This window comes from Microcaecilia unicolor, chromosome 4 (genome assembly GCF_901765095.1).
Source record: "Microcaecilia unicolor chromosome 4, aMicUni1.1, whole genome shotgun sequence".
NCBI lineage: Eukaryota > Metazoa > Chordata > Amphibia > Gymnophiona > Siphonopidae > Microcaecilia > Microcaecilia unicolor.
The window spans coordinates 148,357,694-148,381,739 of NC_044034.1; the positions used below are offsets into that span (position 1 = coordinate 148,357,694).

The 24,046-nt window shown below is 43.2% G+C and overlaps 1 protein-coding gene across 7 annotated transcripts in view; it reads right to left on the reverse strand.

Moving 5' to 3' along the window:
• Positions 1-956: 956 nt before the first annotated feature.
• The window catches only part of HTATIP2 (HIV-1 Tat interactive protein 2), a 76,142-nt gene continuing 53,052 nt past the window's right edge, over positions 957-24,046 (reverse strand). For all 7 annotated transcript variants that reach the window (XM_030200716.1, XM_030200713.1, XM_030200715.1 and 4 more), the window contains exons 3-6: positions 23,825-23,932; positions 6,851-6,988; positions 1,768-1,829; positions 957-1,371 (exon numbers count right to left, since the gene is read on the reverse strand). In XM_030200716.1, coding sequence (XP_030056576.1) covers positions 1,146-1,371; positions 1,768-1,829; positions 6,851-6,988; positions 23,825-23,932 — 534 coding nt within the window. In that variant the 3' untranslated portion in view covers positions 957-1,145. The remainder of the gene's footprint in view (positions 1,372-1,767; positions 1,830-6,850; positions 6,989-23,824; positions 23,933-24,046) is intronic.

The following is a 24,046-nucleotide window of genomic DNA, read 5'->3' on the forward strand; positions in this document are numbered from 1 at the left end:
TTTTTTTGTTCCTGGAGGGTTCACAATTACAAAAGCATAAAGAGTTAAAGTGGAATTTCAACCTAGGTTCCCTGGTTTACAGTCTACTCCACTAACTACTAAGCTGACCCTCTGCTCTGCATGAATGTCTACGTGGCCATTTTTTAAGAATGCTACCATACAAATATCCCTGTTTGTCCCCCCTCCCTTCAAAATGTGGATGGAAAATAAACCAGTGCCAGACCGCTACATAGCTGGACAGATCTGGATGGGTTGGAGTGGGGCTTTGATGGCAGCTCCAGTATTTGGGGAACAAGGTCCTGCGGGTTAGAAGTTGCCGCTCTATACAGATAAGTCTGTGTTAATGCTTATCAATATATATCAGCTAAATGAATATTTATAAATCAAGAATAAGGAAAAAAAAAGATAAAATATTAGTATAAAGGGGGCCTATACGAGGATTTGCACCACTACCATTGTCTGAAAAAGAAGGAACAAAGTTGTTCATATGGTATGTGCTGCAGTTAGAACTGATGACCCCCAAATAAAAAAAATGAAAAAGAAATTTTATTCTGATCATTGCAGTTATGTGTAAAAAGAATCCTGATAAATAAGTAATCAGCATTTCTGAATGATGACTCATTGGATGAAGAATATTTTACTGTATAGATTTTAGTATTGCTCCATCTGTCTGTCTTGTGCATGGTGCACTCCAGTCTGCATCTACCACTCCAAATTATCTTGTTTTTTTCCCACTTGGGAAAGGCTCACAAATTCAAGCCAGCAAAGCAGGCTTCCTTGGGGTGGGGGTGGGGTGAGGGGGCTGCAGGTATTACATGTGATGAACTGCAAATCCTGCATCAAGCAGTCATTAATGTTTTTCCTTTGGGCTGGAAAAGAAAGATGCTGGCCACCTTGGTGGGGGGGTATAGATAGGATGCTGGCAATCTGAGGGGGGGGGGACCACTGAGCCCTGCTTATATTTATAGAAGATTGTGTTTATTTCATGTAATGCATATCTGATTTATTCAAACACTTAAACTATTATGAACGTGGCCTTAAAACAGAACAGCATCAGTCTTCTGATACAGTACTATATCCCTTGCAAAGCAGTTAGACAGAACATGCAGTAAAACTCTTCTGATAAGAAACTGTGCCATCACATTTCATTTCTTCGTTATCTCTTGTGCTGCCCCCAGTGCATGGATTGCCTTATTCTCCAGGATCTCCACCTTCTTGTCACTGTTCAGCACTGCATTGTTAACCATTGCTCTCACCACTGTTGTCAAAGGCACTGAGAATGCAGTTGGAAACGTATAAGATATGGGTATCAAAACCTTCTGAAATATCCGCTCCGCCAGGCGATATTCTTCTCTGTCACACATTAGGACTCTAAAAAAAGAAGAAAAAAAAAAAGATGACATGGGCACATTTACCCCCGTTTACTAAGCCGTGCTAGTGGCTGCTGTGCGCTAATGCTGACACAGCTCATTCACTTTGAATGGGCTGTGTCAGCACTGCTACACAGCAGCCACTAGCGCAACTTAGTAAATAGGGGGGGGGGGGGGATAATGATTAAACAAGATGAGGTATTTAGAGGGTCTTTTACAATGGCACAGTAGCATTTTTAGCGCACGCTAAACGATAGAGATGCCCGTAGGAATATGCGGTCGTCTCTAGGGTTTAGTGCAAAGTTATTTTTAGCACATGCTATAAATGCTAGTGCGCCCTTGTAAAAGGCTGACTTACTGCTGCAAAACAGAAGACATGAAGTTTTTACATACTTACGCAGGTCTAAATATTGTATACCGGTCAAAATCAAGCTGTTCAATTGCAGCTTCTACTTCACCCTAAAACAAGAACAGCAAGACAAAACACTTTAAACCATTTGATCATAATCAGATTGCACAGCAAAACAACCACTGTTCCACAGAGATATCATTTTCATTTCTGAAACAGCAAACTAAGCAGTCAGAGAAGCTGATGCATAGGCACAGTATGAGCCCTAGAAAATTATTTCACAAGGCCAGTAGATGGTTCTTACAGAGGTGGAATGTCAAAGAAAACTAATCCCACAACCCTCTATGACATGCAGAAGCAAACTTAGAAAACAGTAGGTGAGATGTTTATTTTTCTGAAATGTGTTTTGGTTTGGTTTGTATACACATTTTTAGTGTAGAAGGTGAGGTGTTGAACGTTCGGCTTTGGTTGGCTAGGTAGGTCATAAGGACAGAGGAGACCAGAATTCTCAATGCTGTGTTCTGTGGGCATCTCCAAAGTGGACACATATCATAGGGAAAGACCACACCTTAGACTGAAGGATACCCTCAAAATTTGCAAGATAGATCTCAAAAGCTGGGAGAACAGGGTCAGATGAAGGTAGGTCCAGCCTCATCCAAAGCTTGGAAATGAAGCAAATGCAAGCAAGGAAAAAATAAATAAATAACGAGAAGGAAGGCCGATTCCACAATGCCATCAACTAAAGGTCTCATCTGCATCATCTATGGTCTCATTTGGGGGTCAAGAATTGATCGTCTATCATATCCTCAGATACCTATATTTAGTCCGACACTGATACAGATTTTAAGCAGCTTCCTTTGACTATCATCTCCTAATAAAATAAGGAATCTATGGGGCTAATTTTCAAAGCACTTACCTTACAAAGTTCCATAGGTTACTATGGGGTTCATTTTCAAAAGAAAAAAACGTCCAAAAAGTGTCATAAAGCAGCATTTGGACAAATTTCTTCTCAAAACATCCAAATCGGTATTTTTGAAACCTATTTTGCAGATGTTTATCTATACAATTCATCTGCAGTGTGTGTCCAAATCACAAGGGGCATTTCAAAGGCGGGATTAGGGCACGCCGAATGCTTGGACATTTTACAGAACAAAACCAAAACATCTAGGGTGAAAACTTCAACGTTTTGGTCTAGACCTGTTTTTCTAACGAAAAAGACCCAAAAAGGTGCCCTAAACGACCAGATAACTACTGGAGGGATTCAGGGATGAACCCCCTTACTCCCCCAGTGGTCACTGACCCCCCTCCCACCACCAAAAAATGTGAATAAAAATTGTACTCACCAGCCTCTATGACAGTCTCAGAAGTTATAGCCGGGTCCATTAGAACAGTATGCAGGTCCCCGGAGTAGTCTAGTGGTGGGTGCAGTGGTCTGTAGACAGGGACCCAGGGCCATTGCTCCCCCTACCCGTTACACTTGTGGTGAAAACTGTGAGCTCTCCAAAACTCACCAGAAATCCACTGTACCCACATACAGGTGCCCCTTTCACCCATAAGGGCTATTGTAGTGGTGTACAGTTGAGGGTGGTGGGTTTTGGAGGGCTCAGCAGGCAAGATAAGGGAGCAACTGAGATGTGTACCTGGGAGCATTTATATGACATCCACAGCAGTGCCTTCTAGGGTACCTCATTGCTCTCCTGGGAAGTCTGGGGAACCAGGCTTCTAAAAATACTGGCCCCCTCCTATATCCCAATGGCTTGATTTTGTGCATTTTTAACTTGTGCATTTTATTTTCCAAAAATGGCCTAAAAAGATAAACCTACAAATCACAAAACCTTGTTTCAAACAGTATTTTCAGGGAAAAAAAGATATACTCATTTTAAAAGAAAAACATTATTTCCTATTCAGATTTGCACGTTTAGCGCAAAATGTCCAAAGTCCGACTTAGACGCACTATTGAAAATGCCTCTCCACGTAACTTTGTTAGTCTAAGTGCTTTGAAAATATATCTCCAAATGTATCATCATTTTTACTTACTCAACCTCTCAAAAAGGAAAGAATGTTGTTACACTCTAAGTCAGGGTCAAACCCATTTTGATAAGCCGCATTAGAGAAAAATGAACACTAATTGAGCCAACATGGGCAGAAAGCTTGAAAAGGTGGACATATACATATATTTGCTTACTCAATTATGCAAATGTATTTTACTTTACAAAAAAAAAAAACAATTTTAAGCTGATATTCAGGCATCCAGTTAATATTTGGTCTTTCTGTCTCCTCCTTCCTTTCCTTGGTCCACCCTCTAGAACCTCTAAGCTAACTGAACACCTAGCCTTAAGCATGCAGAGAGAACATAGACAGGCCCTTTGCTAATGGGAAAATAACTTACCACAGAAATTAAACTGAAACCCCAAGAAGCCAAACTCTGTACACAGTGCAACACCAGAGAAACAAGAAGAGATGCATTTCCTCCTGTTTTGCGCAGGTGTACATTCTAAAAACTGACATAGCCCGATCATTACATTTGAAAATAAAACTTTTTTTTGTCTGACCATTTTCTTTTTCTAGTTGTTTCTGCTTTCCTCTGTTTTCTCTTCTCTCCGTTTCCAAGGTCTCCTTTCCATTTGTAATTTCTTTTCTCTCCTCCTATTTTCACCCTACATCCATCTCTAACATTGATCTTTTCCCTTCAATTTAATCCCATTTATTTTTCTGCTTCTTTATTCAGTCCCTCTTTCTGTCCATATTCCTCAGTTTCCCACTTTTTACTGCATATACCTACAACTTTCCATCTCTCTCTCTCCTCCCCCAATCTTTCACTATGTCTCCCTCACACCCCCTTTCCATCCAGTCTCTTCTCTCCTCTTTCATTCTTCCCCAGTCAGCATCTCTCCTCTTTCTCTCCAGCATCTTCACTCTCACCCCACTACTATCTCTCCCCATAATCCAGCATTTCCCCCACTCTTAACCCTCCTTCCCTCTATGATCCAGCATCATCCTTCTCTCCCACTCCCTGTGATCCAGCATTTCCCCTCACTCTTACCTCTCCCTTCCCCTTTGACCTAGCATCTTCCCTCTCTTCCACTCCCCCTGATCCAGCATCCCCCCTCTGCTTCACTGCCACTAGCCTAGACATATGGAATCAATAAAACAGTAAGAGTTCCAGGTTGTGAGCCCATACATGTACTGAACACCCTGCCACTTCTGCCCTTCAGAAACAAGACATCTACATTGGGAGGGCGGAAGCAGAAGGGTTTTTTGTGCATGCACAGGCTTAAAGGTTCCACATTCTCTTACTGTTTTACTGCCAATGTTGCATGTCTTGGGGGAGTGGGGGAATCATGGATAAGGGAGCTGTTGGACTGGCGGGGGGGGGGGGGGGTAGGGGAGAAGAGCGACTGGAGCAGCAGGAACAGCCTGGAACAATAAAGAATTGCCATACTGTGTCAGACTAAAGGTCAATCTAGCCCAGCAGTGGTCAATCCAGGTAACGAGTATCTGGCAGGATCCCAAAAAGGAGCAAGAATTCTTGTGTACACCCCCAGGAATAAGTTCCCCAGATGTGCCTTAATGGTTTATGGACTTTTCCTCCAGGACAGACCCAGCTATGCTAACTGCTTTTATCGCTTGCACCTGCAAGGAGTTCCAGAGCTTAACTATGTGTTGGTGAAAAAAATATTTTCTCTTATTTGTTTTAAATGTAATTGCTATACTGAGACAGACCAAAGATCCATCAAGTTTAGCATCCTGTTTCCAACAGTGGCCAATCCAGGTCGTAAGTACCTGGCAAGATCCCAAAACAGTACAATACATTTTATGCTGCTTATCCTAGAAATAAGCAGGGGATTTTCCCAAAGTCCATTTTAATAGTGGTTTATGGACTTTTGTTTTAAGAAGCTATCTAAACCTTTTTTTAAACCCTGCTAAGCTAACTGCTTTTACCATATTCTCTGGCAATGAATTCCAGAGTTTAATTACATATTGAGAGGGTTTTTTTACTAAGGTGCGCTCACGTTTTTAGTGCGTGCTAAAATTGGGCACGCCCTAAATGTTAGAGACGCCCATAGGAATTCATTGGCGTCTCTAACGTTTAGCACGCACCCAATTTTAGCGCGCGCTAAAAACATTAGCACGTCTTAGTAAAAGGGGGACTGAGTGAAGAAATATTTTCTCCCATTTGTCTTTGTACTTTTGAAAGAATAAACAATCGATTCACATTTACCCATTCCACTCAGGATTTTATAGACCTGTATCATATCCCCCCTTACTCATCTCTTCGTCAAACTGAAAAGCTACAAACCCCCTAGCCTTTCCTCAAATGAGATGGTTCCATTCCCTTAATTATTTTGGTCGTCGTTCTCTGTGTTTGGGGGCCAATGTTGTTCCTTGAGATGTGGGGTGAAATGATTAGTCTTCTTTGTATTATAAATCAATTTTATGTAGATGCCGACCGAAACTGCCACTAAAACTGTATGAAAGATTTCGGCAGAAACTGAAACTGCAGCCAAAACTCATCACCTGGTTTCAACCAAAACCAAAACCTCAAATTAGGTTGTGTGAATGTGAACCAGTGAGGGCTGCTGGGGATTGTCAGATTTTGCAGTCTGCATCCCACTGCTAAGCCGACAGTATCCAAGCCAGAATATAATTTAAATAATGAAAGACTGTATTTTACCTCCGAGCAAAATAGCCACCACACATATGAACCACAGCTAATGAAAACAAACTAAAAGCAAATGTGTTTTTGCTGTGGCTGACTTCACACCACACCCAGAATGACAGCTAGTGCCTGTTTACTAAGGTGTGCTAGTGTTTTTAGTGCACGATAATGCTGGAGACACCCATAGGAATATACAGGTATTTTTAGCATTAGATCGCGCTAAAAATGCTAGCACGCCTACAGCGTGACTTAGTAATCAGGGTCCCTAATGTCATAATTCCACAGAGAGGCTAATTGTTAAGGAGCTTATCATTCCAAATTTACAGACTTAATTTCTTGCTAAAATTTTGTATCAAAAGCATTTATTTGGAGCAGTCTATTTACCGGCTGAAACCAAACACGTGGCCAAAAATGTAAATAACCTTCCGGCCAAAGGTTACCTAAAATTTGCTTTAAGCTGTGTAGACCCACCTTAACCCTGAGATACAAAAAGCTGCTACACTTATTGGCTCCTTTAGAAGACTCCAAGTTGAAGTGGGTGCATCCTCCAGCTTTAGCCAGCTGGGCCGACTTCAGAACATAATCACGATCAACACGAATAAAGCCAGCCTGAAATGTAAAAGAGAGGTAAACGTGAAGAACCAGAGCGCGGTCACTCAGATTTTATACAAAGACCTCCAGATACTATATAGGTCGCCAAGGGCAGATGCATGCCTAAAGTAATTAATGAGGCATCAATAATTTACACAAATTTGGAGTCACTTGCTATTCTATAACATCCACACCTACATTTTATTTTTTTAAATATCATTTATAACTCACTTATTAACTAGGAAGCGCCCTTTTACAAAGGCATGCAAAAAAGTGGCCTGCAGTAGTGTGGGTCCTGTATTGGGCACGCGCTGGACCATTTCTCCACTGTGTCTGGAGAAAAGGGGGTTTTTTGGGGGGAGGGTGGCCAGGAAATGGACCTGTGGCAAAATGAAAACCAGTGCATGTCTATTTATGGCCTGAGCCCTTAACACCATCCACTGACTTAGAGGTAAGGGCTCACCCATTAGCCACACGGTAACCATCCAGCGCACGCCAACTGCCATTTACCGCCAGGAACGACCCTGTGGTATAAAATAGAAAATTATTTTATACTGCGGGTTTTTGGTGCGCGCCAAGCTCAGAATTACCGTGAGGTGCACGTGCTAGCCGGGCGGTAATGCCGATTTGACGAGTGCTGCACTGGCGTAGGCCCTTACAATCCTTTGTAAAAGGCCCCTAGGTGAGGAACAAAAAACACACATAATAAAATACATAAAACTAGGCAAACAACAAACATATAGGAGACAGTCTACTGCAGAGGCAGAACAGACAACCAAAGAGCAGCAGTGATCCAAGGAAGGACAAACACTGCAAGAGTTTATCCAAATGTCAACTTTAATGGAAACAGGACCCAACCTGGCCAAGTTTCAGAAAAACCTTCGTGAGGGGTCACGTAGGTTTCTACAATACATTTGCGGCTTCAAAGCATGTACTGCAATACCTGCACAGAAAAAGCTCTGGTCCAATTCTAAAAGTCAGTAACTATCAAGTCTGTGCATGCTTTGAATCCGCAAATGTATTGTAGAAACCTATGTGACCCCTGATGAAGGTTTTTCCGAAACTTGGCCAGGTTAGGTCCTGTTTACATTAAAGTTGACATTTGTTTGTCCTTCCTTGGATCGCTGCTGCTGTTTGGTTGTCTAAACAACAAACATATTACAAATCATATATAAAATCTAAAACTAAAACCAGAAATCAAAACAACAAATCTTTTTTACAGAATTTAATATGGCAGCATCGAAGAATTTTATAGTGCGCAATTCCAAAGGAGCATGGACGGATCAGAGGGAGTTAACAGAGGTTAGGCGTGATATTATAGAATACTATAAGAGGCGTTTCCAGCTGCTTAAAATTGGTTTCAGCAGGTGTAAATGCTGGCGCCCAAAGTTAGGCGCAAAAAGCTGCGCAGAAGGGCCCTTTTACTAAGCTGCATAGGCGCCTATGCGCATCAGTTTTGAGTTACCGCGTGGCCCTTGCAGTAATTTAATTTTTGACGCACATCCGCTACGCACACCGGAAATACATTTTATTTTCTGGCACATGGCAAAAACCGTGCGGTAGTCGTCATTCTATGCACGTAGACGATTACAGCACAGTTACCGCGTGAGACCTTACCACTAAGTCAATGGCTGGCGGTAAGGTCCCAGACCCAAAATTGATGTGCGGCAATTTTCATTTTGCCACACATCCATTTTCAGCAAAAATTTTAAATAAGGGCATAGCTTGGCGTTGAGCTCCCTTTGCTGAATACTAGCTCAGCGCAGGCGGATCTTTCCAGCGCCTGTCTTTGGGCCCCAATTACTGAATCTAGCCCAGAATTACACTGGGGGCTCCACTACCCAGTTACTGTGCTGTTTACCAGGCTGCAGGCAGGGCAGAAATTGCATCATTTTGATTTGGAGATGCATATGCTAGTTCAACAAACTGAATTTTCTTTTTACTGTTTTTGGAGGAGGGGTTACGGCAGCTTCCTCCTGCTTCTTCGGGCTTCAGGCTCAGTCAGAGCAACTATATGATCCTTCATTCTCAACTACCCAGAGATGTTTTCCCCTATTTTATATTTAGTCCACTAATTCTAGTGATGGTCATGGGCCCAGGGCTTCCTCAATCATTAAGCAGGACTAGGCAGTCACCTGGGGCAGCAGCTTCAGAGGGAGCTAAAGAGCAGCTGAAGTCATAGCAAACAATAGATCTTGACAACTGCAAACTCAAAGAAACAACAGGAGCTACTTTTACTGGTAGGAATGAAGGGCAATTTTCAAATTTTTTAAATTTATTTTTGTTATATTTGTACCCCGCGCTTTCCCACTCATGGCAGGCTCAATGCGGCTTACATGGGGCAATGGAGGGTCAAGTGACTTGCCCAGAGTCACAAGGAGCTGCCTGTGCCTGAAGTGGGAATCGAACTCAGTTCCTCAGTTCCCCAGGACCAAAGTCCACCACCCTAACCACTAGGCCACTCCTCCACCCAGATTATTCTGCAGGGGTGGTGTTGAATGTCTTGAACGCTGAGTGGGCCAAAAGGCATTAAAGTTAATTGGAGTGATGCAAGGCGCAAGAGGAGTAGCTTAACGATTAGTGCAGCAGGCCATGATCCTGGTGAACTGGGTTTGATTTCCACTGCAGCTCCTTGTGACCTTGGGCAAGTCACTTAACCCTCCGTGGCTCCAGGTACAAAAACTTAGAGACTGTGAGCCCTCTAGGGACAGAGAAAAGTACCTGCACATAACGCGTAAGGTGCTGCGTGCATCTAGTAGTGCTTTAGAAATGACTAGTAGTTGTAGTAAGATTTTCCTAGGGTGCCTAATACCCATGAACTGGCCCTGCCTGGGCTGGGGGCCACGCTCCTTCCAGAACCCTGCATCATGGGCTGTTGCTGATGACTGGTTCTATCTCCCCTCCCCCCTACTGGGGATATGGTGGAAAAAGTGACTTGGGAACCAAACCCAGGGATGCAGCACATCTGTGAAGTCAGGAGACCACTCCATCACTGATTTTTCTATATTAGAGACAAAACGTAGCTTAGAAACTGTGGTGAAGCTGAGGTCTCTCTCTGACACGATCATATAAGCTAATGCAATACTGCTCAACAAGCCCACAGAAATTAGTACTGAAATTAGGAGTATTTGGCCACCGAGTAAGGCAAAACTTTCCAGTGCACACACACATTACTAGTCAAATCCATGTCCTTTATTTTTTATGCAAGTCACAGAAAGGGAGATGCTCTTCAGAACAGATCTCATGATGTTATTTCTTGTAAACTAGAAGAGGAGGCGGAATAATAAACTTAACATTTACTTCAGCAATAATCCGTCATACATTTTCTCAAGCAGCCCAACGCTGCATGGCAAATGACTGGAATCAAACACAAAACCTGCCGTATTCTGCGCTATTATAATCCCCCTATTCTTCATATTTGTTTCTCAAGTCAACCAATGAAAAGCCTGCAGACCCACGCTGCCTCTCTCCCCTAATCCAGGGCCAGTAAACGGATAATTTGATTAAAGTGAAACCCTCATTTATTTGGCTTTAGTTCTGGATCAAGCTCCTCTTAATAGAGTGCTGCCGTCTCCGATTGTCTGCTGAAAATTAAAGTGACATAAATACCATGGGACTTTTTCAATCTGATTAGTCAGCCAACTTGCTTCAGTGCCGGCCCAGCCCTCAGATGCTGGCGTCCTTCCTTTCAGCGGCCTTGCTAACAACTGACAAGTTCTCCTTGAAGAACGGGAACCCACGCTGCCAGTCAGGCCCCCACACTTAACCCATCATCCCTGCTCAATGGGCCCCGTTTGACAAGGTGTCTGCACCTTCTTCACTGCTCTTCCCCACACAATGCTAAATATTGTTTTATTGGCAATCAATAGCCTGTTAGTCCGAAAAACTGAGCTTAGAAAACCTCTGAGCTCTCAAGCTGATTATAAACATTAGTTGCTAAGATCCTAAATTTCAGAGGGTTTTTTTTTCCATGGCTTGATAAGTAGCTTGGGTTAAACTTAAAAGGAAACCATTATCTCCAGAGAGGCAAAAGGAGCAGATATAATGGAATGCGATTCTGTCTCTAAACTTTAAAACAATTGGATTGCAGAATTTCTTCTTTTTTCAACATGGGATTTAAAGGTTTTCACAATGGCTCCTGAAATGAAATAGTTTAATTAGAATGACTTGAATGGAAATGCTGAGATCTCTGTGTGCTATAAGGAAGCCAGAAGTCCAGCAGTATTGCACTGACTGTTCTGAGCTCCCTCTAGTTACAACCTGATATTCACTAAAAGCTAGGCTCCTAAACTTTCTTCTATCTTCAGCCAAATATGGAAACCTAAGAGCCCTGTTTACTAAGCTGCGCTAGAGGTGTGCTAGAATTTTTAGAACATACTAAAACCGCTACTGCACCTTAGTAAACAAGGCCCTAAGTTTTCAGGTGAAAATTCACCTACATTTAGGAGCTGAGAAGTTACACTGAATGGACCATGCAAGTAGGTCTTTACCTGACGACATTTACTATGTTACTATACTGCTAAATATAAGCTTGCAAGTCATTTGCCTACATTTAGATGTCTCATTTATGTTCCAAGTGCTAAAACTCAATGCTAAGCTCCTATCTGCCCCCATCACCCTAAATTTGCCCCTGTTGCCACCCATGTATTTGGTTTCTAATTTCAGTAGTTTAATAACAATTTGAACATAAATTTAGACATGCAGCCCTAGTAAATTTTCAAAGAGGTCAACATAGGAGCCAATATTCAGTGGACTTCGGGTAGGATTTTTGGCAGCATTGTCCGTTGAATATCCAGACTACCTTGACACTATTCGAGTAGTGCTGGGGCGGTTCAGGGGCAGAACCAAGCTGGAGTTAGGATACTCAGTCCATTAACTGGACAGTAAAAAGGTGCCTACCTCTATCTGGTAGTTCTTCAGGTTCCAGTCTGAATATCTCCGATATCCAGATAACTGCTGGTTGCTACTTTATACACAGATATTTCAGCGCCTGTAATTTGGGTGCAGCCCAGCACCGAGTATCTGGGTCTAACAGACCCGCAGCACCCAGCGTTTATATAAATGCTGACCAGAATAGCCCGAATAGTGGAAGATAACATCCTTGAAAATTGATCCCATAATCTTACCGTCAGGCTATGTTATTTGTCGCAACAAAGCATGTATTTTCACACTACATTAGCAAAAACTGATTTGAGGTGCTTGCCCTCCAGTGAAGAGAGAATCCACACAAAATATCACCCTCCTTTTCAAGAGAGCAACAGACCTGAACTTAAAGGGCTAGGGCCCAGATGCATCAACCATACGTTAAAAAATCAAAAACTTAAAAGTCCTTACCGAAGTTGAAAAAACGAAGAATGCACTAAAAACAGAAGTCCCACATGTTTGGTTCGGTATTTGAAAGTCGAATGCATTACAGAAGTATAATCCCCATCGTTAATCTGCCCGTAAAGCATGCGCTGAGCAGCCAAGCGTTATGCTGGCTGCTCTGCGCATGCCACAAACGTCAAAACCCAAAACAAAAAAAAAACACACATTGAAAATAAAAGGGGCAAAGGCGCTCAGGAGCATCCTGTATGGACGCCCTTGCCCCACCCCCGAGGTCGCCGCTGCTCCCCGCTTCCGCATGTATTAAATAAAATATAAAAACAACAAAACAAAGTTTAGCAGCCCCGGTCCTCCTTCCTTCCTCTCTCTGTTTTTCTCCTTCTCCCACAGCTCCGCCTCTCGCCATCCTCCGCCCCCCATGCCCCGCCCCCTGAGCTTGTCGCCGCCGCTCCCCTCCTCAACTGTTACCCACGTCAGAGGAGGGCGGGCCCAGGAAGAACAGAGGGACGTCGGAGAAGGCAGCACTGATCGCCGATCAGCTGTTCTTGCCCGTGCAGCGCCTTCACACAGAGGTGAGAGGCGCTGCGCGGGCCGGTAAAGCGGAGGGGGGTCCAGTAGAGGGGGGGGAGCAGCGGCGACCTCGGGGGGGGGGGGGGCAAGGCCGTCCATACAGGACGCTCCTGACGAGCGCCCTTGCCCCCTCCCGGTCCTGTTTTGATTTTGTTTCGTTTCATTTGTATTGTATGCAGAGGGAAGCGGGGAGCCACATGTTTGTGTTGTTTATTTTGTTTTCAACATGCCAGCTTGGAATTTTAAGGGTGCAGGGGGAAGCGGGGAGATGACAGCTCAGACCTTTACGACTGCTCTGACCATACGTTTAATATGTCGCGGTAAATGATTCGTGTAATCGTCGGTATTGTTAGTGCATCCCGAATCGTCCACATTACAATGGTAGTTACTCGTTTGTATTCCGTTTTCGTTAGCTGCTTGCTTCGTCGGAAAAAGGACTTTAATGCATGCAACGGTTAGGAATTTCTTCGTTACAGGGTCGTTAAAGGGTTGTTAAGGTTTAGTGCATCTGGGTCTAGATTCAGTAAATGGCACACAAATTTGGGTGCTGAAAAGAATCTGCACTGAATAGCACGTAGCAGGGGCATAGCCAGACCTCGCGGTGGGAGGGCACATTTTAGTCTGCCGCCCTGCCACCTTGCCACACCCCACAGCAGCAAATACCTGCATGTTCCTTTAACTGAAACTGAGCAAGCTCAGTTTCACTTAAAGGAGCGTGCATAGAACATCAGGAGGAAGAAAGCACAGGGCAGCGAATGCGGCGCGCCAGAGACCGATGCTGAAGAAGTCTTCGACTGGCAGAGGTTGGGGACCCCTGCCAGCAAAACCAGGGGCTCAGATGAAATCTAGGGGGGCTCAGGCCCCTGTGGCCCCACCTAGCTACGACACTGGCACGTAGCACTGGGATCCGCACCAAACCCTGAGTGCAAGGATTTACACCAACTGAAACCTGGTGTTATTCCTGGTGCATAAGTGTGGATCCCCCAGATTCTGTAATACTGTGCGCATCTTTAGTGAACACTCCTGACCCACCCATGCCTCTCCCATGGTCTGCTCAGGGAGGAAGTCCTGGTGCAGGCTGCGGGCAGCCTACGAGTGCTGCTGCCTGGGTAAAGTCTGCAGCACTGCAGGCAGGATTTTAAGATACAGGGGGGCAGCATGGTAGGGAGATACACCCCCTGTAAAGATTTTCTGGCTGTGGCCTTGTTAGCACCCAATTATTGCTAGTTATCAGCTTGTTGCTCGATTAAAAATGTACGTGCAGTTTTGGGCACCATGTATAGAAGTCAGGGGAAAATATACTGATCGCACATGGATCACTTCTATAAATTGGTGCCCCAATGCCTTGCGCAAAGCGACAATTCTATAACTGCAAGATTCTGTTATAGAACTCTTGCGTATGTGGGCACTGACGCAGCCATGTTTAGCTGCGCCCTCTTACATCATGTCAAGTGATGCACGTAATTTATAATAAATTATAAACTATACACGTAAATGGGGGACCCGCCTATGCTCCGCCCATGTGGGTCCCTCTTGCAGTTGGGCACTATGACACATAGGTCAGCGCCTGTGTTTGTCACTTAATGTATCGCCTTTCAGTGTGCACATGCAAAGAGCTTTACAGGCACAAGCTTCAGATGGAGAAGCCTAAAGGTTAGAGGTGGAGAGCTGCCAAGTTACCCAGTTCCAGGAGGGAGATTTTAGGTCAGTCCTGGATTTATGACAGCCCTATCCTGGTGCAACAGAGTGATCCTTAGTCTAACTTTCTCTCCTCATACAATTGCAGTTCCTTCTGTTCTGTTCACTCAGTTTTATTTAATTCTAAACTGTCTTGATGGTTTGTCTGTAAGGCAAATAAACCTGAAACTTAAAAAGTCTTCATGAATGAAGTCCTACGTGATAGTATCTTTTTTAAAAATTATTATTTTACATTATCTTTACAAGTTAAACACTTGTTAAACAGAAACACGGCTTGTATTAACATATAATAAGAAAAATAACATTTGACAAAATTATAATCAGCTTTCTTAGACCACAATAAATATGGGGGTGTGATAGGATCAATAGGAGATATCAAGTAGAATTTGAACTTTAAGAAAGACTATGTGTGATTTACCTCACCAAATTTACAATATCCAACATTATTTTAACCTTTTCAAATCAAGAAATGCTTTTAATTGTTCAGGTGTATAAAATATATACCTTGCATCTGCATAGCGAATCAAACATTTACATGGATAGGCGAGGAAGAAAGTCCCCTCGAGTTTCAAAACTTTCTGTTTCAAAGTCAAGAAACTTTTTCTCTTTTCTTGGGTCGATTTAGTAACATCTGGGTAAATCCAAATCTTTCCTGCACCAAAAGGAACTTTTGAATGTCTAAAGTAAAGTCTTAAAATAGTGTTGAGATCTTGTTCGAAGACAAAAGACACCAAGAGCGCGACTCTCTCCGTATTGTTTTCTATCGATTGTTCCAAAATGGCAGATATACTGTTCACATCAATATTCATATCTTCTCCACCTTTATTTTCGCCTTCATTTTTCACCAGGTTCTTAGGTAAATAGTAAATCTTATTAATAGGGGGAAATACTTCCTGAGGAATTTTCAAATTTTCAAGCAAATATCTTTTAAATAAGTCCTGGTAACTTTAGGAAAATTTAGAAGGCAAAGATTTAAACGCCAATTAAAGTTCTCTATCTGCTCAATTTTTTTACGTGATAGTTATCTAAAGTTATGCAACACTTACATGTGCCAAAGATGCCATTAATTGACACGTCTTTAAGCCTCCATTTGAAGTATGTACCTATCTAGACCCCATGCTTACTCAGAAACTACGTTAAAGGGAAAGTGGATGAGATTTGATATACTGCCTTTCTGTGGTTACAATCAAAGTGGTTTGCATATAATATGCAGGATTTTCCCCTTTGGTTTTTCCTTTATTGATACATATGCGTGATTTTGAGTGTTGTCTTCTTTTCCCCTCCTATCTTATCTTACATTGTAGTTCTGTTCCTGTCTCGTAGCTTTGAATATTTTAATGTAAACCGCTTAACTCTGTGCATCCATTTAAGCAGTATATCAACTGCAATAAAGAAGAAGGCACTTATTTAATTTCTGGGGCAATGGAGGATTAAAGGGCCATTTTATTAAGCCAGGTAAGCGTCTATGCGCACCCAACGTGCACCAAAATACAGACACTGCACGGCTACCATGTGGCTCGTGATAATTTCATTTTTGGCACATGTCCCAAAAATCATTTTTATTTTCTGCCGCGCATATCGGGCGCGTGCCAAGTGGCATTTGGCATGCGTAGGTCATTACTGCCCTGTTACCGCATGAGACTTTACCACTAGGTCAATGGCTGGTGGTAAGGTCTCAGACCCAAAATGGACATGCGGGAATTTTGATTTTGCTGCACATCCATTTTCAGCAAAACATTTTTAAAGGCCTTTTTTACAGGTGCGTTGAAAAATGATTCTGTTCGCGCCCAAAACCCGCACCTACACTACCACAGGCCATTTTTCAGCGCACCTTAGTAAAAGGACCCCTAAGTGACTTGCCTAGAGTCACAAGCAGGTACATTGGGAATCAAACCTGGTTCCCCCAGTTCTTAGGGAGCTGATTAACCATTAGGCTTATTCCTTCACTCCTTGTCCACAGCTGAGTTCTGTACTTTTCCCTGTTGCTTCTGGACAGGTGAATTTGAATGAAGATCTGGGGGCATGAAAAGCCAATGATGACTGGTGAGTGGAATGAGAAGAGAAGTAAACGGGGATCCATGGTAGGGCCCACAAATATTGTATATTTTTCCTAGGGCCCCACTTTGCACCATATACTGCACACTGATCAGGGCCTTATTGGTGGCAATAGACTTCTAGGGAAGCCCAGGTAAAAAAAAAAAGAAAAAAGATTTAAGTGTAATGCTGGTGGGTTTCTGGGTGGGGGTGGGCTCTGCAGGTAAAAAAAAGAAAATAAGTTTTATATTTCATGTTGGTGGGTTTTTGGATGTGGGTGGGATGGGCTGTGCAGTGCCCAGGTAAAAAATAAAAAACTTATATTTAATGTTGGTGGGTTATTAGGTGGGGGTCGGCTCTGCAATGCCCAGAACATTAAAAAAAATTTAAAAATCCTATTTAATACTGCTGTGCTTCTGGGTGTGAGGGTGCGGAGATTGGAAAAGGCAGGGGAGATGCCAGACTATGGGAGAAGGGGGTACAAAAGTGTAGGGCTGATGCCAGGCTACATAGGAAGGGAAAGTACTTCAAAGGTATTACGTGTTTTATGAATATAGCTTAATCAGGCATTTATATTTGTTATAAAGTGAAGTTTGAAGGATATGGTGCTATTGCTGTAATTATTTTGCAGGATACTGTGATGTGTGTTCAGATTGGTCAAGTTTAAGATATGGGATAATGTAACTATACATTTTAAAATGTCATTGTTTCCATTAAGTTGTATGTGGTTTATGTTGATGCAGAACAACGGTTGGGCAGAGTATTTATTTAGAAATCCATAATCAAGTGCACTCTGAGCCTTTGCATTTAACTGGTTGCACTTCTTGCATATTCTGAAGACAGTTTGCAATTCTGTGTCATTACTATGTGCTATTTATTTTTAGTTTTCATTTGTTATGTGCATAAAAAAGTACCTTGGTTCATTGGGGGCTATATATTAAGGAAAAAAAATGAAATTTCTTCACAAAAGTGGAGACGTTGCCCATAGTGACCAATCAAGTTTCATCTGAAACAAGGAATCCGACAGGTCACTATAGGGAAGTTCTTCACTTTTGTGGAGAACTTTCTTTTCCCCTGTTTTTATAAATAGACCCATCTGTAAGACTCATTGTTCATTTTTACTCAGATTGTAAGAACAACATACCAGCTGTCAAGGGGCCAGACAGTTTATATGGGAGTGAAATATAACTGTGTCTTGTTCTGAATACCATGTCCAATGATCTGTACGTGTTATGTATGTTGCCAAGTTAGTTAACAGTTTAATAATAAAATGTCAATTTCAAAATCTCTGCTGATCAGTGGTCGGGGGTATTCGGTTGAAATTTGTTAGTCTTAGGGGGTACTTGGCTTGAAGAAGTTGAGAAACACTGATCTAGGCTATCCTCAGTCCCATAGCGAGAAGACAGGAACAAGGAAAACAACCTAAGGGTAGCAGCAAAACAGAAACAGGGCTATGTAATCAGAATAATGTTTTAGTTGAACTCTTTAATCTTTGACTGGATGGATGTTTTTCACTTTTTATTCTTTCCACACACACACATGAAGAGGGTTTGGAAAGAATATCATGAGCCATGCTCTGTATGTTTTCCCCACTTGTTTCAATGTATTGTACATTTACAGAATATTTGCTGCTTAAACATTTGTTCTGCACGGTACAAAGTCACATAAAAGGAAGAAAGAAAGCAAGAGAAGTGAGGAAGTGACGTCACCGTCGGGGATGGAAGCCTGAATCCAGAGCTCCGTCGGGGCAGCGAAGAAACTTGCGCTATTTCCTGGTTCCCTAACCCCCGAGATCAGCGGTTTTGAGGCGAAAGATACAGAGAAGTAATGGCGACACGAAAACGGCTGGAAAAATTCAAGTTCGCCGCGACACAGAAAAACGAGGCGGCGAACACGAGCCGCTCCCAGCAGAAAGTTAAAAACAAAATGGCCGCCGCGGATTCTGGCTCCGAAACGGAGGACCCAGCGGATCATCTGGAAAGTGATACCGAGCTGACTAAACAGGAGGTAGCGAGGTGGTTTAAAGCCTTAAAGGCTGAAATGTCGGCGGTCCGGAAAACTATCCGGGAGGCGGTCACAGACATCCAAAAAGAGGTGAGAGAGATTGGAGGAAGGGTGGAGCAGGTGGAAGAAGGGCTGGAGCACGTGGAGGGAGAAATGGAGGACCTGCGCACTGCTCTCACGATCGTGCAAGCTGAAAAAGCAAAATTGCAATTAGAGGTGGAGGATCTGGAAAATCGCTCCAGAAGGAATAATTTGAGATTTAAAGGGGTCCCAGAAACAGACCAGAACAAAGACTGTGCACAGGTGATTCGTGAAATTTGTGCCAGAATATTGGACATAAATAATGAGGGGCTGACCAATATGGAGGAATCTGAAATAAGATTTGATCGGGTACATCGAAGTCTGGGGCCCAGGAGAGACCAGCAACCTAGGGACATTGTTGTATGCTTCAAAGACTATACTATCAAAGACAAGATATGGAAGAAAGCCAGATCCCAGGGTGAGTTACTCTGGGATAATAACAAAATTTTGGTGTTTCAAGACTTAGCGCTGGGAACTCTTCAGAGGCGTAGAGAATTTAAAGACTTGACTACATATCTCCAGCAGTCTAATTTCAGATATAGATGGATCTTCCCATTTGGCCTCCAGTTTACAGCGGAAGGTATCACCAGACGAGTGGTTACGCTGGGAGAGGCTTGGAAGGTTCTCACAGAGCTGGGATATACAAACCTGCCTCCGGCAGCTTCGGAGGGGAGATCAAGTATGTCAGCAAAGATAAAAAAAGAGTCATCTTGGCACAGAGTGCGCCCACGAAGAGAGGATACTTCACAGCTATCAACAGAGATTAAAGTACCCTGAATGGACGCAAGAGATATACAGGATTTCAGCTACCTCATGGGTTTCATGGGGTATTGTTAAAGAAAATAGGGTCTGCAGTTGTGGGGATTGTACTGGAGTTGTTATAGGATGTCTATTTATTGTTTGAACAGGTTCTGGGAGTTAAACAATTTGTGAAATATGGGGGGAGGGGTCTGGGAAATGTTGTTGTGGGGAAGAGGGTGATGAGCTCCGGCGGGGAGTGATTTCCTCATTACTATTGGCTGGCGGCTACTGGCTCAGCCCAGCAGGGGGGGAGAGGGGGGGGAGGGAAGGGGATCAAGGGTCTACACATTGGGTCATGGAATGTTAATGGTATGAACTCTCCACAGAAGAGAAATTTGATACATAGGGAATTGCAGAAACTTAAATGGGATATTATATTATTGCAGGAAACACACATTCAAAAGAGGGATGTACACCTACTTAAACATAGGGGGTATAGTGACTGTATCTCACACTGTGATGCTAGAGGGGGCAAGGTGGGAGGATTAGTGATTTACATCCGTAGACACATCCCACTAGTTATAGAAGAAGTATATAGGGATACTTTGGGAAGGTGCCTGGCGATTAGGGGTCAGCTGTATGGTAAGGAGGTGACCATAGTAAATATATATGCCCCCAACTCGGGACAAGGAGAATTTTTTACTCGGATAGGTAAGGAGCTCTTCCAGTTCCAGAAAGGGGGGATGATCCTGGGTGGGGACTTTAATACCAGCATGACATCAATGGATCATTCAAAGGGGCTGATTGATAAGTCCTCAGCACACTGTACACAGTTAAAATCACTTGTCTCTGATTTAGATTTAGTGGATGTATGGAGGCTGAGACACCCAAGCCAGCGGTCCTATACCTTCTTTTCTCATTCTCAGAATACTTACACAAGAATTGATATGGTATGGTGTAGCCGCCAGTTGTGGGATCAGGTGGTTGATTCACATATAGGGTCCATCTCTACTTCTGACCATGCCCCCGTAGAGCTTGAGCTCAAGGGTTTGACAGAGGAAAGGCGCCAACTCTTTTGGAGATTAAATGAATTGATTCTTGGGGATAGTAGGGTGCGGGATGACATTCGCCAGGTCATTCAGAATTATATGTTGGTGAATGACACTGGCGAGGTTTTGGATGGCACATTGTGGGATGCCCTAAAGGCTGTGGTGAGGGGTCACTTCATTAAATGGGGAGCACGGAAAAAGAGGCAACGGGAAAAGAGGGAGTTGGACCTACGGGCACGATTAGCGAAACTAGAATGTTGTCACCAGGAGGGACGTTCTGGGATAGTCCTGGAAGAATTAAGACAGTGTAGAGCAGGACTAGAGAAATTGCAGGTAGAACACGTGGAGTTTTTGCATACGAAACTCCAACAGAAGTTTTATGAATTCGGAAATAAATCTGGACGGATGTTGGCTCATCTTTTGAGGCATAGACAAAGGAGCCACACAATAACAAAAATAAAAGGGGCGGGCGATAAGATGTACTATAGAGATGGAGAAATAAGGGATCAGTTTGAAAAATTCTATCAGAAGTTATACAGCAGTGAGAGGGGGGTAGGGGGGGAAGAAATCAGGAGGGGTTTAGGAAAGCTGCATCTCCCAAGGTTATCAAGTTTGGAACGTAAACATTTAGAGGCCCCATTTCGTCTTGAAGAGATCCAAAGGGTGATTAAGGGTCTCCAAGGAGGAAAGGCGCCCGGCCTGGATGGGTATTCTGCTAGGTTTTATAAGACATTTGTGGGGGAGGTGGGGCCCTTGTTGCTGAGGGTTGGGAATGCATGCTTGGCTGGCCAATCATTGCCGGGGAGTATGCATGAAGCGGGGATTTCCTTGCTTTTGAAACCAGGAAAAGATCCGGCGGTGTGTGCCTCCTATCGCCCCATCTCGTTAATAAATCTAGATGTTAAGATCTTATCTAAAGTAGTAGCTGATAGGTTAGGAAAGGTCCTGCCTTCTCTGATTCATACTGATCAATCTGGGTTTGTCATGGGGCGGCAGGTGGCGGATAATATTAGACGCACCTTACATGTTATGTGGGCAGCCCAACAGAGGGGGATTCCAGTGGCCCTTTTGAGTACGGACGCCGATAAAGCGTTTGACAGGGTGGACTGGCCTTATTTATGGGAAGTTCTGGAACATCTGGGGTTTGGCCAGGGGTTGATAGGATGGATAAAACGATTATACGAGAAACCTGTGGCAAGAATTAAAGTAAATGGGGGATATACATCTGTTTTCCAGATTGAACGGGGTACCAGACAGGGGTGTCCGCTGTCACCGTTGCTGTTCGCTCTCTCGATTGAGCCCTTAGCTCAGAGGGTGCGTGAATCGGTTGACATTCCAGGAATAATGATAGGTGGCTTTGAACATAAATTGGCATTATTTGCTGATGATGTATTATTTTTTGTAAACAACCCGGGACTGCATCTTCCCATATTGATGGCAGAGCTGGAGGAGTTTGGTAGGCTTTCGGGCTTTAAGATAAACCATGATAAGTCTGAAATGATTGGGGTGTCTATAGCACAACCTAGGATGGAGGAGATTTCTCGAAACTTTCCTTTTAAATTAAGGAGGGATAATATTAAATATTTAGGAGTCCAAATACCTGCTCAGATTTCTCAGATATATCAGCTAAATTATATACCGTTATTCCGGCAAATACGTAAAGACATGGAGGGCTGGACGGGAAAGTGGCTGTCATGGTGGGGAAGGATAGCATCGGTTAGGATGAATGTATTGCCCAGACTTTTGTTTTTGTTTCAAACATTACCGGTAGCAATCCCTGGAAAGGAGCTGAGATCCCTACAGCAAGCTATAGTGAAGTTTGTTTGGGGGGGCAAGGCTCCCAGGCTTAGTAGGAAGCTGCTCTGGCGAGCGACAGAGTTAGGTGGGAGAGGGGTTCCAAACCTTGAATGGTATTACTGGGCAGCACAATTGAAACTTATATCCATGTGGGGTCAGGAGAAATGGTCAGTGGTGGCACACATGGACCAGGAGATGGTGCAGCAACATAATCTGCAGTCAGTAATATGGGCATCTTCAGCCTACCCTACTATTGGCAGGCTTACTACCAATCCGTTTGTTGGGCACTTGTTGACACTATGGGGTTCCCTTAGGACACGCTTCTGGAAAACTAGGAAAACATCTACATACGCTTATATTCGGGGGGAACCCACTTTTAGAGTGGGGTGGGGAAATCCGGTAGCAAAGAGGTGGGCTGAGAGGGGCATATTGAGGTTTCGAGATGTATTGGAGGATGGGAAAATGAGATTGTTCACAGAACTCAAGGAAGACTATGGGGTTTTGGATAGGGACAGATTCTTCTACTTACAGGTCCAACATTACATTTACACACAAGGATGGTTAAGAAATGATCCGGAGGACTATGAAGTACTAGAAAATATGTGGGGCTCACTGGGAACAATGAAGGGAGTCATATCCCGGTTGTATAAATTTATAAGGGGAGGGAGTTTTGAAAAATGTTTGTATATGACTAGATGGGAAAGAGATTTGGAAAAGGAATTGACAGTTCATGAATGGAAGGCCATTATCCTGGAGGTCAACAAGGCATCAACATGTGTGTTATTGAAAGAAAATGCCTTCAAGGTACTCTCGAGATGGTATTTTACCCCATATAGACTACATATGATGTTTCCAGGGGCTTCCCAGTATTGTTGGAGATGTTTAACGGATGTGGGAACTTTTTTGCATATCTGGTGGTCCTGCGGGAAATTACAAATGTATTGGCAATCTATAACTGCAAAGATAACTGCCCATACAGGCAAGAACTTTTTGTGTGAGCCTCAATGGTGCCTGCTGGGCCTGGGGAACAGACGAGGAGTCAAATGGCAAAGACGTCTGAAGAGGATGAGCTTGACAGCTGCAAAGAGTGTTATTGCTCGGCTGTGGAAACAGCAAGTGGCACCAACAGAGCAGGACTGGATTCTAAAACTTTCCCTAATTGAGGAGATGGAGAAATTAACTGATAAACGTTTAGGAATTTATAACAGGCAAGATGAACTTTGGACACATATCAGAGCAATGACCCAAGTGAGTTAGTAATAGGCGCTTGATGGGAGGGTGGGGGGGGGGGTGGGGGGGGGGGGGGGGGGGAGAAATGGAAAATTAAAATTAAAGTTTGTCAATGTTTATTTACAGATTTATAGATGATGGACAAAAGAGAATGTTTAAAGTGAGAGAAATATAAGAATTGTATATCAAAAAGGAAATATTCAAATGTCCACTTTGAATTAAGGAAGTAATGTTTATTCTGTCGTTTATCAATAAAAATTATTGGAAAAAAAAAAAAGAAAGCAAGAGAAGCTGCAACTGACGAAAGTTGTGCATTTGTTCTTACCTCTCCTGACTTAGCTTTGGTGGTTCCCAAACAACAGAATCCAACATCATGACCTTGAAATGCTGAAGAATATTCATCCAACTTTTCAAAATCTACCACCTCTTGAATCTAAAGAAGAAAGAGATGTTTAAAAAGCGCAATATGCGTAGGAGGAACTTGCGTTTGATTAATTTCCAGGAATCTCAGCAGAGGAGATGTTTAAAAAATATATGTTAGAAACCT